Genomic DNA, 16,981 nt, shown 5'->3' with positions numbered 1-16,981 from the left:
CCTGAAAGATTTTATGCTGTCCTGTGGTGTTACATGATAGCATTAGTGTCTCTGTCATTTTGTTATCTTTCAGTGTTACTGTGGGAGGCTGTGTCCTTTACTAATGCATAACTTTGGGGATGTCTTTCTAAGAACTTCCTGTGCATTATCTTATTCACTTACTAGTAAAAATGAATGCACTGCTTTTGAAGGGTGCCAGCTTAACACATGCAGGCTGATGTCCTTTTTCTGCAGAGTCCAGGGAGTGTGGAAAGCAGAAGTGCAACTGATCTGTTCACTGCCTTGTCAATGGGCCTCAGATTTGTTCTGGAGGGGCTGCCTCTAGGTATGAGAAGGCAGTTCAGTCTATGGGTTTATTCATACCTTGGCCTCTCTGCTGAAACTGGAATGAAGGTGCAGTGAGACTGGTGACTGGGATATGATACTATCCAGTAAGGACTGGACTGAGGCCACCAACTCATGTGGCTTAGGTCACCAACTAGTCAGTCTTTGAATGTTGTTACCATCGGATATCTGGTTTTGATTTGAATATCAACCTGGAGGTGAAAAGTTCTGTATCCAGTCACACTCCTTTAAACATTACCCTTCTTAAGTAAAGTGAATTTTTTAATTTAAAATTATTGGTTTTTTAGCCTCAATTAAGGCTGCACATAGTAAAAAGTCACTGCAATTGAAAAAAACCCCACATCTTTCTTGCTCCCCTCTCCCCCACAATGAAATGATCTTGTAAATGTTGCTCATGGCAGTTTTGGGGCTTTTCTGAAATTAATATAATTAAACCCATGCCGAAGGCTCAGAGCCAAGACCAGCTGAGTCATTAGAGGATATTATGTAGGAAGAAATTTTAATAGTTTATGAAATCTTTCAACTACTGAGCCACTCGGCAGCAAAGGCTCAATCCAATGCCCACTGAGGTCATTGGGTTTTGGATCAGAGCCCAAGGGAGGAATTGTTGATTGTAAGGAGCATTCACCAAGCTACAGTTGAAATGAATAATTGACTGCTTATATATGTAAAGATTCCAGTGGAGCATGTATCACATGGGTTTTTGTTGGGTAGATAAACTGTTGACCCATTCCTGTAAAGTGCCTATTGCCAACTTTGAAGTGGAGGGCACCCACAACTTTCATTGACTTCAGTGGGAGTTAAGGAGGCTCATCATCTTGCAGAATCAGGCCTTATGTTACAAATTGTTGTTCCCAGATGGTGATGTAAGGGAGTACTAATACTTACATTCTCTGGGGCTGCTGGTGGAGAGATTTTGGGCTGTAGATATTTTCCTCCTCTTCCTCACATCTGTAGTTATCAATTTCTCTTGACAGAGAAAGAAAATATCACAATAAAATGTCACCTCACAGTAGTTGGGTGAAGTCCCAGAACATAGGGCCCAATTCTATCCTGGGTATTTAAGGTTACTCCTTACATGCCCCTCCCCCAAGAATAAGCCACTCGTCTGGAGGTATGAAAGGAGAAATGTGTACTGGCTCTTCAAATCTGTAGCTAGTAGCCACACATAAGGGACATGGGGAGGTTAGAGTCAGAAGCTCTACAGTGAATCAGAGAGAGAAGTTTGAGGGAAAATACTATTTTTGTTGTTCTAATATAGTTGCGTGTTCAATATTAGCAGAAAGCAACTCTTCCTGTGATTCTTCATCATTTTCACGACGCTCCATGTGAAATATTGCATTGTCCACAACTTACCCCATATTCAGACTAGGGATGTAAAATAGTAAATGGTTAACTGGTTAACTAGTAAGCATTAGTATTACCGGTTAACCCAGCTTAACCGTTAACCCCCAGCTCCCGGCCAGCCGGAGCTGCCATGCCGACCTTGTCCCCACCGGCCGACCCCAGCCGCAGGCCCAGGCCACACCAGCCAGCTGACCCCAGCCCCGCTGGCCAGCCGGAGCAGCATTCCCGGGCTACGTTGGCCAGCCAGTCAACCCAAGCCACAGCCCTGCTGCCCGGAGCAGCAGCCCCAGGGCGTGCCAACTGACCCTAGCCCCATGGCTGCTGGTTGAAGCACCCCCACCCCTCTCCCTTTAACCGGGTAACTGGGTAAACGATATTTACATCCCTAATTCAGATTTATGCTACTCCTAGCTGTTACAACTTAGATAACAGGAAAAATGAGTTTCTTGGAGTGGGAGAGGAAGGGTGAGTGAGTCGCAATTCAAGTGGAGACGGGCTGTAGGCCTCAGGTCTGGGGCTGTTGACTGGTGAAGCATTCCCCATAAACAGGGTGAGTGGGTATAGCCATGCAGGACTCACCCCTGCAGCGCCTCCTGCTGGTTGTCTCAGGAAGTAGCTCGTCCAGCCTCCGGAACGCCCCCTGCAGGCCAGTGTCCCACTGCCGCTGGGCCCCCGCGTCCTGCCCTGGACTCCGGTGCCCCGTTATCTGGGGTGCTGCAGGCAGTAACCCCTCACTTTCAGGATCTCCCCTACCCAGGGAACCCCCACCTCGCCTCAGTATAAGGCCACTGCCAGTCATTGTCTAGCCCCCACACCCTGAGGTAGACTGCAGTATCAGCCCACTCATCACCGGCAAGGTTGGGTTTGGACCTGCTGCCTTTGCCTACCCATGGGCTGCCCTCCGCAACCCCCAGTACCCGTTGGCCTTCTGCTAGGCCGCAGCCTGGAGCTTTCCAGGCTGGAGCCTCCCCAGCTCCTCTGCCTTTCCCCAGCCCTGCTCCACTCCAGTACTCTGCTCAGGTCCCTGCAGCCAGGTACGTCTCCCTCTACAGCTAGAGAGAGACTGCTGAGCTCCTGGCTCCCAGCCTCTTATATAGGGCCAGCTGAGGCCTGATGGGGCGTGGCCCAGCTGCGGCTGCTTCCCCAATCAGCCTATTAGCTGCTTTCCCTGCCACAGCCCTCTCCCAGGGCTTTTTTAAGCCCTTCAGGGCAGGAGTGGGGTAACCATCCTGCTATAGTGGGTAACTTCTTCTTGTCTGGAGACCACTCCCACAGCCTATTACATATTGGTATATTTGGCAGATTTCCAGATATGGGATAGGAAGCAGTACTGGAGCTCATTACCATCTATAGGATTTTTCTAGCATAATGTACTTATGCCAACATTTTTACATGTGGTTACCTAACTGCCATTTGTGCCTTTGAAAATCTTCCCCTAAACAAGTATCCTGATTTTTCCTGAGCTAAGCACTCCAAACTCCCCTTGGGAAGCAGGGTTGCTCAACTTGTATGAAAACCAAGACACTTGTTACTTGACTAAATATAGATTTATGTAGCTAATTGTAGGCACTCACATTTGCACATTTTGGCCTTACTATAGAGAGTTCTGATTAAAGCTTTCACATTAATTGAAAGGACAAACGTAGGGTACACTGTACAGTGAAAATAAAAATCAGTTGCTTTCTAAAGGCACTACTAATTAAAGTGTGGAGCAGAATTATACTTAACTTTGAGGGGTGATCTCTTAAGAGAGGTGGTTATCTAATAAGGCTGTACAGTTTTCATGGTGTATGCATTATTTTATTTTGCTTTGCAGTATATATATTTTTCATTTTCAAAAAATGTATATTTTCTAAATAACTGGATATACTCAATGATGTCTTGTCTTAAACATTTCTTTCAACGGTAGCATTTCAGTATCTGACTTCAATTTAATGTAAAACAACAATATACTGTACAATATGAACTGATAAGAAATGTAATTGGTTAGTGTTCCTCATTTTAATCTTAAGACCATCTAAACTAAAGGAAAGTACTATGTTGTATGGGGGAAAAACTGGTTTATTTCCTTCATGAGTCACATATTAGCTAGAAAAGAAGTGGCCAAATGTGCTTGTAGCTGGACAGTTTTAAAGGCACATAGGGCCAAAGTCTGCTCTCTTACACTGATGTAACTCTGGTAAAACCCTGCTGCTACTTCAAATTTATGCCACTAAATGGGAGAATTTGGGCTAGTAGGTATTGTATTGCAATGGCATGATGAAAACAGGAAGTTAGTAAAGGCCACCTGCCTTTCATAATTAAGTTCCTCATGGTTGGTTTAATGCCTTAAATCCCAATCCTGAACCAGTTCAGGCCTCATTTAGACAAATCTATTGAATAATGACCATAGAATAAGGCCTTTACTATGCCCAGGCTTCACCTTATTATGAATAGTCAGTTTTCCCTGATGCTGCCTTTGCTAACCTAGAGGAATGAACGCCTCAGGGTAAGAATATAGTTCACTGACCAATCAGTACTTAGTTGGTCTGCTTTAATTACCATGTGATTGTAGTTTTGTGCTGTAGAACTGGACAAAGACCACTTATTTCACATAGGCCGCCAAACATCCATCGTATGGTACCGAACAACTTTTAGCCACTACTGAACTGATGGCATAGTGGGGAAAGACTCCATATGTCTTTACTAGTTTTCTGGACCATCCAGCCCTCCATACCAAATCTCTACTGTATAGATGTTTTGTATTGTATGTGGATTACCTGGTGTTTGCCAAAACTATAAACACCATAGCAGCGTTTATGAGCTATCTGTAATCAGGATGATTTTAGGATTTCCCTGAGTGATCACTCTCCAACTCTCATGTAAACATGCAGCCAGATGACAGTGTGGAAAGTCCTTTAAATACACTAAAGTGAACAACTTATCAGTTTACTTATTGAGAACTTTTCCTGTTTATTTACCAAGGAATGTTTTTTTCAAACTTGTCTTGGGGAGGCAAATATCAACATTCTTAATCGCTGTCAAATTCATTGGCAGACAATTCTATGTAGTGGTGTTTAAGCCTGTCCCTAAGCAACTGACCAAACACCATATTGGTTGTATTAAGCTGAGTTTTGTGGTTTTAGTTTTAGAAAGTCCAGTCTTTGTTCAATAACATGCAACCATTCCTTTTTAAAAAAATCCTTTCATATGTAATCAAGTGTGTGTGTGTGTGTGTGTGTGTGTGAGAAAGAGAGAGAGAGGGGCCTAAAATCCCCAAGGTTAGTTTGGAAGACTTAGTTTCAAAACAAAGGACTAAAATTACAGCCTAATCAATGTGAACTATCAGGATGTATCCATATCAAGTGTCATGGTTGTTGGAAAATCAGGCCTTGTCTACCTTATACAGTTGTGCTGACAAAAGTTGGCTTTCTTCGACAAAACAGTGGAGGCGTACACACTACAATGCTCCTCCTGCCAATTTAACTCTCCTGCTACTCCAAAAAAATAGAACCACCTCGATGAGAGGCGTAGAGCTTTTTGCGGCAAAATTAGATCGACGCAGTGTCAGTGTAGACACCATGCTTAGTTATGTGGCCACAAATAACCTCCAGGAGGTGTTCCACAATGCCCATTCTGACCGCTCTGGTTAGCAATTCAAACTCCGCTGCCCTGCACTCAGGTACAAAGGCATCTGCCCCCTCCCCACCCCTCTTGAAAGGCTTGGGAATTTTTGAAATTCCACTTCCTGTTTGCTCAGCGTTGACAGCTCACATTGCATCTTTCCAGCTGACCATGGCGGCTCCATGCACTAAATGATCTCCTGCGTGCAGTACACCAGAGTTGCTGAATCTGCTGGCTCTGTGGGGAGAGGAGACTGTGCAGTAGGGTGACCAGATAGAAAGTGTGAAAAATCAGGACAGGGGATTGGGGGTAATAGGCACCTATATAAGAAAAAGCCCTGAATATCGGGACTGTCACTATAAAATCAAGACATCTGGTCACCCTACTGTGCAGTCCCAGCTCTGCTCCAGCTGTAGGAACTTTGATACCTATGGGAAGATTTCTCGTGGCATGCTGGGTAAGACCTATGAACAGGACACGCATCAGTACCGTACAAAGATCAAGGAGCTGAGGCAAGGGAGTCAAACCGTCACTCTGGTGCTGCGCTGGAGATCTGGAGTTGGACACCATCCTCAGCAGTGACCCCCACTGCCACAAGCCCCGTGGATACTTCAAGGGGGCTGGAGACTGCGGCCAGTGGACTCAACCCCGAGGACAAAGTGATGGACGAGGAAGTGGAGTTGGAGGATGAGATGGGACAGGCGACTGGGTCATCCAGTACCGTGGCAAGCCAGGACCTCTTCTTCACCCCTGAAGTTTCAGTCCCAGCACTCCATCTCTGGCGCACATGATGTAGGAGAAGGGAGCACTGGTAAGTGCTCATTTTGAGTTGATACTGCTCGATTACATGAGGTAGAGCTGTCCTTTGCTTTGTTATAAGCTAGAAGTGGGTTAAGGGATAGAAGTATACAAGACTAACTGTGTTTGCATCTGCTTCTTATTCCCCTGTGCAGCTACGCAGTGGGGGTTGTGCGCAAAAGTTTGTTACTATACACCGAGATTTCATGGGAATCCTCCAGAGAGATCTCTAGGAAACTTTTCTGGAGGTACTCACCAATCTTCTGCCAAAAGTTCCTTGTCAGAGCTGCTTTCTTACTTCCCCCACTGTAGGAAACTTTCCCACACCAATTGGTAATTGCTTGTGCAGGGACCAAAGCAGCACACAGGCAAGCAGCATAGGGACCCGGTCTGAAGCTGCATGCATGCAGGAGATTCACCCTTGCATTCTTGCTTACCCTCAGGAGTGAGATATCTGCTTCAATGACTCCCACTTGTGGAAAATGGTGGCAGAATTTACAATATTGTCCCTAGTGATCCCTTTAAAAAAACACCTAGACCCTTTGCCCCATCTTGAACGCGCCCACCCCCCGGGCCGAACTAATCATGTTTAGGGTGTTCACCGAGCTGTGTGCTTGCCAAGGGACAGTGAGAAAGAGGTATACTTTGCTATTATGATTCAGCGCTGTGAGTGCACTAATAATTATGCCTCTGTTTCTTGTTTCTTGTGCTTCTGCAGATGTGCCGTTAAGGGGAACCCCCTACATGCCAGCGGAGCGCCTCCTCCAGATAAGGAGATGACCCAGGAGGAGCAAGGAGGACATGTTTCGGAGATTTCCAATCTTCTGACACCGCAGATCAAGAACACAGAGCAGGGAGAGAGATAATTAATGAATAATTAAAAATAGATAGGCAGGAGACGAAGCAGGGCCAGGAACGAATTTTCGAGGGCCAGGACCGGATGATAAAAATGATAGAGGACCACACAGAGATGTTGAAGTCCCTAATAGTGCTTCAAGCAGAACACATGCATGCTTCCTCCCCGCAGCCCATACAGAACTGCTTACCATGCCCTCCTCAAATCCCACCCACACATTCTCTGAACAACAAAACAGCAGATGAAAGTTAATGTTGATAAATGCAAAGTAACGCACAGTGAAAAGCATAATCCCAACTATACATATAAAATGATGGGGTCTAAATTAGCTGTTACCACTCAAGAAAGAGATCTTGGAGTCATTGTGGATAGTTCTCTGAAAACATCCACTCAATGTGCAGCGGCAATCAAAAAAGCGAACAGAATGCTGGTAATAATTAAGAAAGGGATAGATAATAGGACAGAAAATATCATGTTGCCTCTATATCAGGGAAATCTACTGGTGGGTCGGGACGCTTTGTTTAACTGCAGCGTTCACAGGTTTGGCCGATCACAGCTCCCACTGGCTGCGGTTCGCTGTTCCAGGCCAATGGGGGCTGCGGGAAGCGGCGCGTGCCAAAGGTTGCCGATCCCTGCTCTATATAAATCCATGGTACACCCACATCTTGAATACTGAGTGCAGATGTGGTCGCCTCATCTCAAAAAAGATATATTGGAATTGGAAAAGGTTCAGAAAAAGGCAACAAAAATGATTAGGGGTATTGAACGGCTTCCGTATGAGGAGAGATTAATAAGACTGGGACTTTTCAGCTTGAAAAAGAGACGGATAAGGGGAGATATGCTTGAGGTCTATAAAATCATGACTGGTGTAGCAAAAGTAGATAAGGAAGTGTTTACTACTTTTCATAACACAAGTACTAGGGGTCACCAAATGAAATTAATAGGCAGCAGGTTTAAAACAAACAAAAGGAAATATTTCTTCACACAACACACAGTCAACCTGTGGAACTCCTTGCCAGAGAATGTTGTGAAGGCCAAGACCATAACAGGGTTCAAAAAAGAACTTGATCAATTCATGGAGGATAGGTTCATCAATGGCTATTAGCCAGGATGGGCAGGAATGGTGTCCCTAGCCTCTGTTTGCCAGAAGCTGGGAATGGGCGACAGGGGATGGATCACTTGATGATTACCTGTTCTCTTCATTCCCTCTGGGGCACCTGGCATTGGCCACTGTTGGAAGACAGGATACTGGGCTAGATGGACCTTTGATCTGACCCAGTAGGGCCGTTCTTATGTTCTTGCATCTTCCTGGCCCATTGCAGTATCCCGTTCACTTTACCCCTTCGGACAGGTTCCCCAGTGATAGCTAGACTTACACACAGCTATCAAAACTTCCCTCAGGAGAGCGCTCATCTCACTGTTTTGTCCCTTTCAAGAAGGCATTTTCTGTTTGTTGCTTATTCCTGTTTAAAAAAAAACAACTCTGAAACAAAAATCAATCTTTGTCTCCTACACACAGTACTTGCTGCTGTGGCAATTGGCACATTTGCAGACTACAAATCACGTTCAGGAAGCAATCATCAAAATGGTTATTCCAGATGGCAAGTAAATAAAACATGGCAGAATGCATTACATAAAGACACATTACTAGTGCTCATTGTCAAAATGGTGCTTTAAAGCCTCCCTGATTCAAATAGCCCCCTGTTGTGCCCCTCTAATAATCCTGGTATCTGACTGCTCAAAATCAGCTGCTGGGCGATCTGCATCCATGCTCAACCCCTAGGGAAACTTTCCCCCTTTGCATAATAATTGTGAAGCTGTGTACAGCAGGCCACTATGACCATGGGAATATTTTCCTCATTGAGGTCTAACTTTCCATAAAGGCAATGCCAGTGAGCCTTTAATTTGCCAAACACACATTCAATGGTCATTCTGCACCTGCTCAGCTATTGTTGAAGTGCTCCTTGCTGCTGTCTAGGTTTCCCATGTAAGGCTTCATAGGAGTAAGAAGTACACTGGGTCTCCCAGGATCACTATGGACATTTCAGCATCCTGCATTAGTATCTTCTGATCTGGAAAGAAAGCCCCTGCTTTCAGCTTTCTGTACATGCCAGCATTCATGAAGATGCATGTGGCATGCACCTTCTCTGACCACCCCGCATTAATATCAATGAAATGACCCTGGTGATCCACAAGCACCTGCAATACGACAGAGAAGTACCCCTTTCTTATTGATGTACTCTGTCAGATGATGGTCTGGGGCCAAAATTGGGATATGAATGCCATCTCTTGCCAGTGCTGCAAAGCCAGCCACTATTTCACGCACATTTTCAAGAGTCACAGTCCTTTATAGCAGGATGCAATTAATGGCCCTGCACACTTGCATGAATGCAACCCCCACGGTGGACTTTCTGACTCCAAACCAATTCGTGACTGACTGGTAGCAGTCTGGAGTTGCTAGCTTCCACACAGCAATTGCCACACATTTCTCCACCGAGAGGGCAGCTCTCATTTTAGTGTGCTTGTGCCGCAGGGCTGGGGTGAGCTCCACACACAGTTCCAGGAAGGTAGCTTTGGGCCTCCGAAAGTTCTGCAGTCACTGCTCATCATCCCAGACATGCCTAACGATTCAATCCCACCACTCAGTGCTTGTTTCCCAAGCCCAAAAGTGATGGTTCACTGTGTGCAGCTGCTCTGTGAATGCCAAAAGTAATCTGGAATTTTCTTTCCATGGCACACAGCAGGGCCGGCACCATGGATTCCTGTTCAGATTCGAAGCTTATGTAATACTGCATGATCAGCTGTGTTGTGTTCATAGCTAGAGAGCGGTGCAGGATCCATGGTTACTGGGGCGCACAGTATACGGGGGCTGTTGAAAAATGGCGTGAAATGTATTCGAAAGCCCATGGAATGATGAGACAGAAAATACTGCAACGTGGGACGTTGAGCCTGCACCCATGATGCACTGCAATCCACTCTGCTTCCCCACAACTCCTAGCTGCAGAAGGTGGCGAGTTGCACAGTGGGATAGCTACCCACAGTGCACTGCTCTCCCTATTGATGCTAGAGCGCCAACTATGGATGCACTCCACCAACACAAGGAACATTGTGTGAATATGCATAAGCGATGTAATAGCGGTTTATGATCATTGGCGTAACTTGCGTCGACTTAACTTTGTAGTGTAGACATAGCCTCAGTTGTGGAGTGCGGGAAGAGGTGGGGGGGAGAAAAGCATCAGAGTAATAAAGAATGGAGGAAACCTCCATAATGAACAAAATCCCAGCTTTGTCAATGTAGGTGCCTAAAGTTAGTCCCTTGAATCTATATTTAAGCATCTGAATGTAAGGATTCACATTAGAAAATTTTCAGGTAGCTGCCCTTCACCTCAGAAGCAACTTAACAACCAGAAAACGAAATCAAATATGTCTTTTCCTGTACTCCAATGATCTTTTTGTAGGTTTCATGACATTTTAACATATAGCGTGCTATGAATTAAACCTAAAGCGGCAGCTTTTCAGGTGAAGGCATGCAACTTGTATGGAAATTGTGTGTGTGTGTTTACTGTGATTTCATGCACTACTGTGGCAGTTGAGCATGCAGATAAACTGGTAATTAGATGTATTAGTTGGTCACTTATGTGTGTGCAATTACTACAACTCTATAGAAATTAGGCACATAAATACAACATTTGTGCATACACATTTTTGAAAATCAGGCACTAAAAGGTATTTTGATTACTAATTTATCATTTGTATTCTCATAGTGCCTAGGAGCCCCAGTCATGGACCAGAACCCCCCGGTGCTAGGTGCTGTATACACTCAGGACAAAAAAATCCATGCCCCAAAAAGCTTACAGTCTAAGTGTAAGACAAGCAGATGGATAGAGAAAGATGGGGGAGTACAAGGAAACACTGGGACAAGATTGTCTAAATAGAAAAGATACTGAGTGAGGAAGGAATAGAACACTCAAGCTGAGTGAACAGTTTGATGGGGGAAAATGTTATGTTCCACTTTTGGGGGGGGTGGAGGTGGTGGATTTACTTGAGGGGGATCAGCTGAATGGAAAGAAAAGGGGGATAAGGGGAACAGGGCAGGGGTGGAAAGGGTTGAAGCAAACAGTCAATCAGTGCAGGGCATTGAAAGTCTGAGAACATTATATAGTTGTACGTGACCAGAGATCCCTGCTTTGGCTACTTCTGTCCCTGTGTGCTGCAGTGTCTGGCTGGGTGCTCGCTGCAGTTTTTCCCCAAGTGCACACGGTGATATCTTGCGTAATTTAATTCCATAAAGTATTTTGTATAGTGTTTATGAAAGCTGATATACAAGGTAAAGTTGTAGTGTGTTGTATGGTAACTGTTACCAAGAATGTCCCTTAAATTCCTTCAAGCACTGTGTCAGGGTACTAAGGCTATGTCAACACTATGTGCCTTTTAGCGACACAGCTGTGCTTCTACAGCTGTGTCGCTAAAAGGCGCACAGTGTAGCTGCTTTTTGTTGGCAGCATAGAGCTCTCCTGCCGACAAAAAAAACTTCCACCCCCAACAAGTGGCAGTAGCTTTGTCGGCAGGAGAGCTCTCCCACTGACAAAGTGCTGTTCACACCAGCGCTTTTCGTTGATAAAACTTTTGTCGTTCGGGGAGTGGCTACCGGAGCCCCAGACCCTTTAAATCATCCCCGGAGCCCTGGGGAGGCGGTGGCAGGGCTCCGGCGGCTATTTTATGGGCTGGGGCGGTAGTAGCTGCCACGGCCTAGGACCCTTTAAATAGCCGCCGGAGCCCCACCACCGCTACCCCAGGGCTCCAGGGACTATTTAAAGGGCCCAGAGTGGTAGTTGTGGCAGGCGCCCCAGGCCCTTTAAATCGCCGCCCGAGCCCCGCCGCCTCTTCCCCAGGGCTCTGGCAGCAGGGCTCTGGCGGCAATCTAAAGGGCCCAGGGCTCCAGCCGCTGCTGGGAGCCCCAGGCCCTTTAAATTGCTGCCAAGGGAAGCCGATCTGCTCCAGTATGTGCACCGGCTCTTGCCGGTATGCCGTACCAGGGCATGCCGGCTTACTTTCACCTCTGAATAACACAGCAATTTCATTGACTCTGACACAGGCAGTATACATGTGCTGAATTTCTAAGAGTGATTAAAATTAATTGCTACTGTATATTGACAACTTCACCATCTTGAGGTAAAATCCAAATTAATTATTCTGTGAAGATGCTTGAATCCCATTTTTTTTCTCTCTCAAGCTTGTTATGGAATTTCAGTCTCCAATTGTCAGTATGCAATAATGGGAAATGACTTTATGGAGGAAAATTATGAATTTAGCCACCTTGTCAGTGTTCGTATGTCCAGCAGGTATGAGACGCAAGGCATTGGAGTGTAACTGTTCCACGTATCTGAAAAAAAAACCCAACAATAAAATCAAGATGAAAACTAATTGTACAGATATTTGTCTTTTTTTGGTGTTCACTTTCAAAGACAGGGTTCCACCCTGTTTAAAACTGGGCAAGATCTTCACTTGGTTTAAATTGGCTATGCTGATTTAAATCAGCTGAGGATCTGGCTCCATGTCTCCAATAGTGGGTTTCTAGATCTCTCTTTGATAAGCAGAGAAAATATTTTCAAAAGCACTTACTGCTCTGGGATTTAAAAATCTAGTTCCTAGAGTGGATGAAGAAATAAATGATACACACACATACATACATAAAACCACCAGCTCATTTATTTCTTCATCCACTCTAGGAACTATATATATATATATATATATATATATATATATATAGTTCCTAGAGTGGATGAAGAAATAAATGAGCTGGTGGTTTTATGTATGTATGTGTGTGTATCATTTATTTATATATGTATATATATATATATATATGTATATATATATATATATATATGTATATATATATATATATACACACACACACACACACACACACACACACACACACAGAGCCTATATTAAGAACAATGGTTGTCAGTGGATAGACCTCAACCTAAGCAGTTTGGAGACAACTTCTTGCAGGCATATGCTTTTAAAGAAGCCTGAAAGGAAGAAGAAGAAATGAATTGCTGAGTGAATGTGAGGCAGGATTAGGATGGGAAAGGGGAAATGGGGAAACAAAATTGTTCAAAGAACACAGTGTTCTTAAAATGGACAGATTTTTTAAATGAAATTATAACGTGTTAAATAGTTTAACAAACAGCATTTATGGATAAATGGTTCAAATCAAAGCTGTAATAAAAGTCTTAAGGCATCTATAAATTCATAACACTAGGAAATATTTTCTATGATCTCTCTGGTGACCTTTGTAAATCAAGTGAAAACTACACAGCGCCAGGCATTCATAAACACAGCCCCAAAATAAACCCTTGTGTGTGATCATGCTAGACTGCAGCCATGGTTGCTGCTGAAAGTGCTATATCAAGTGAAGCTTTGTCTGGATGGTTGGAAAGGAAAAAATATCAAGATTACATGGATATTAAATACTCACTTAAGGCTTGTCCGCACATGAAAGGTAATCTGGAATAAGGTAGGGTGTGGATTTAAAGTGGATTAACTATTCCTGATTAACTTCATGCAGGCCTGGTCTACACTACCCGCCTGAATCGGCGGGTAGAAATCGACCTCTCGGGGATCGATTTATCGCGTCCCGTCAGGACGCGACAATCGATCCCCGAATCGACGCTCTTACTCCACCAGCGAAGGTGGGAGTAAGAGCCGTCGACGGGAAGCCGCGGAGGTCGATTTTGCCGCCGTCCTCACAGCGGGGTAAGTCGGCTGCGATACGTCAAATTCAGCTACGCTATTCGCGTAGCTGAATTTGCGTATCTTAAATCGACCCCCCCCTGTAGTGTAGATGTAGCCTGGATGCTTTTATTCCAGATTAAGAGCATCCATTTATGGAGTTAATTGGGAATCAGAAATAGCTATTTTATATCCCCATTTAGAAAAGCTCTAATTTATAGTGAGTATGGGAAATAAATGTGGACACTTGGGGAAACATTTTGTTATAAGCACACTGGATGATGATTTGGAAGACATCAGGAGGGAATGGATGGCTTGGGGTGTGTATGTGTTAATGTGATATTTAAACTTCCGCCTCTGTGTTGCCATTATGAATAGAGCCCTGTGATTACTGAAAGTTATTTCCTGGTGGTTTGATGGCCAGTTGAGTTGAATTTGAGGATCTCAGGTTGGTTGTCAGTAGACACATGCCTACACCACAAAACCCAGAATTGGAATTGATTTCTAGTTTGTGCTTTTGCTGGCAGCCTTGATCTGAGAGACCAGGGAGTGAACAGGCATGGAGGCTGAACTATGTTCTCCCTTCTAGAGGGGAGATGCCCTTCAGGCCTGGCCTGGGTCTTGAGGCACATTTGTGTAACATTGGTGGGAGAAGCTTGCTGATCTGTTCTGTGGCTAAAGGACTTCAGTTTCTCACACTCAGACATACAATTACATCTGGAACAAACTCATATTAATTTCTGGTGCAACCACTATTTTTTCCCCCTTCCCAATCACCAGGAGTAATACAAATATGGGGCAAAAGAAAACAGCAGTGCATGCATGTGAGAGACACAGACACATACAGACAGACCAGTGTATATGTATGTGTTTCAGACACATGGAACTAAGAATAATATTTGTACAAAATTATCAGAGTTGTTTTTAATTATTCAAGACTGGTAGACTTAAAATCAGACCCACCTTCTCTGTAAGCCAGCAGCCCTCTGTTGCATTAACCCCTCAACTCTCCTTTAACATGGTCATTTAAATGGCTATCCTTTTCCAAGTGCTAATATGCGAAGGGTTTTGTGTCAAAAATTAGTAATTGAAAGCTGCAGTATTTTGCTTTACATGGAGCTGGCTGGCTGCAGAAAGGGGAGCATGCTTCACTGTCAAAAGGTGTGGTGTAGTGCATATGTTCCCCTTGCATGCTGGGGATGGGAGAGATGATGCCCAATACAGGCCAGTGCCTTGAAATAGTATTCTGCTCTTTTATCATTAAATACAATGTTATTGCTTTTCTTTATTTAAAAAAAAAAAAACACCCTTTTAAAAATACCAGATTGTATGACTGAAATTATTGACTCTCAGGGGAATTGTAATTTAATAGCCTTTGGGATTTTACTGCAATCTCATTACACAATTTTCATTTTTTTCTTTTCATCCCAGAAATTGGCCCAGTGACAATTACCACAGATTCCAAGAAATTTCAATATGAACTCCGGGAACTTTATGTTCAGGTGAGTAACTTACCTGTTCTGTATATGCTACTTGCTATGGTCCTTATTTCCTTAGCCTTCTTTCTCACTTGTTTCTACTAGAGGCCCTAGTCAGGCCCTATTATGCTAGCTGCCTTGCATGCATAGTTGACACCCATGTGACTTGTTCTACAACAGGGTGACTAAATTTACTGATTTTGTTCAACAATACAAAATACTAGAACAAGTTGGAAAATTCTGAGAATTATTTTGTATTTTGTATTTTTTTTTTTTACTGATTCTGTCAGCTGGGTGAAAAACTGCAAATAATTTGTTGAAATTTTTCAATTTCTTCTTCGAGTGCTTCCTCATATCGATTCCAATTAGCTGTGCGCGCGCCGCGTGCACGATCGTTGGAAGATTTTTACCCTAGCAACACTCGATGGGTCGGCTGAGGCGCCCCCTGGTGTGGCACCCTTATGGCACCGGATATATGCCCCTGCCGACCCAGCACCCCCTCAGTTCCTTCTTACCGCCCGTGACGGTCGTTGGAACTGTGGAGCTGATCCCCACCTCCCTAGCTCTTTACTCGTTGTACTATAGATAGTTGTTTAGTGTAGTTTTAATAGTTTTAACAGTTATAGGGTAGTTAATAGTAAGTTTTGTAGATAGTGTAGATAGTACTTGGAGGAATCGGGGTTTATCCCCTTCCCTTCTCCCCGGTACCAGAGCCCATGCCTAGGTCTCCGGGTTTCAAGCCTTGCTCGGCCTGTCTCAAGCCAATGCCTACGGGAGACCCCCACGACTCCTGCTTGAAGTGCCTGGGGGAATCCCATCAACCAGATAAGTGCCGCATTTGTAAGGCTTTCAAGCCTCGGACAAAAAAGGAACGGAACTTTCATTTAAAACAGCTCCTAATGGAAGCGGCACTTAGCCCGGTGTCCTCGGCACCGCGCGCAGACCAGGCGCCGTCGGTCCGAAGCATGCCTCCGGCACCGGAACAACCCAGCACCAGCAAAGACTCTTGCCACTGGACATCTCCGGCACCGGTACAGATCCGACATCGCTCACTGTCTCTGCGGCCCAAGAAGCAGCACAAACCACCTGCTGCTCCTGTGCAGTTGCAGGCGCCGCCTGTGCCCCCATTGGAGCAACAGCCCGTGCCGGACCGCCCCATAAAGGCTCCAACTCCGGCACCGTCGATTCCGGTGCCACAAGTGCCGTTGAGTCCGGTGCACACAAGCTCCCCGGTGCACATCGTGGTTGAGCTCGGCCTGCCGTCCACTCCGGAGACCTTCTCCACCGCTCACGACCTGATCGCGCTGACTGAGCCTGGACCGTCTCACCCTCCGGCACCGCCGGTGCGGACTGTTCCATCCATAGGGAAGCCCACCTTCATGCAACCTCCATCGCAGAGCGAGACAGCTCGGCACCGATCTCAGTCCCGGTCCAGGTTGCGGTCCCGATCCCGCCGATGGTCCCGGTCTCGGCACCGCTCTCAGTCCTGGCACCAATCCCCATCTCAGCGCTGGTCATACTTGCGGCGCCGCTCCGCTTCACGAAGGTCTCCCTCCCGGTATGATCGGTACCGATCCAGCTCCCGGCACCGTTCCTGGCACCGATCGTCTTGCAGCCGATCCCGGCACCGCCCGGGCCGTAGGTCCTCGTCGTGATCTAGATTGGCCTCCCGGCACCGTTATGACTATCGGTCCCGATCGCGATCGCGATACCACTCGAGACCCTGACACCGGTCTCCAGCTCCCAGGCACAGAGCAACAGAGCAGGACGGTGCAACGCAGCATGTGCGTTCGGCACCGCCTTGGCCTTCACGACC

General features: G+C 45.5%; 1 protein-coding gene across 1 annotated transcript in view; it reads left to right on the top strand.

Moving 5' to 3' along the window:
* The window catches only part of HMCN1 (hemicentin 1), a 358,780-nt gene that overhangs the window by 41,034 nt on the left and 300,765 nt on the right, over window positions 1-16,981 (top strand). Inside the window, exon 2 of the mRNA XM_065408898.1 lies at window positions 15,119-15,189. Within this exon, the coding sequence (XP_065264970.1) occupies window positions 15,119-15,189 (71 nt within the window). The remainder of the gene's footprint in view (window positions 1-15,118; window positions 15,190-16,981) is intronic.

The sequence above is a fragment of the Emys orbicularis genome, chromosome 8 (genome assembly GCF_028017835.1).
Source record: "Emys orbicularis isolate rEmyOrb1 chromosome 8, rEmyOrb1.hap1, whole genome shotgun sequence".
Lineage (NCBI taxonomy): Eukaryota > Metazoa > Chordata > Testudines > Emydidae > Emys > Emys orbicularis.
The sequence above is the reverse complement of the archived record's forward strand: the minus strand, read 5'-3'. Positions and strand labels throughout refer to the sequence as shown.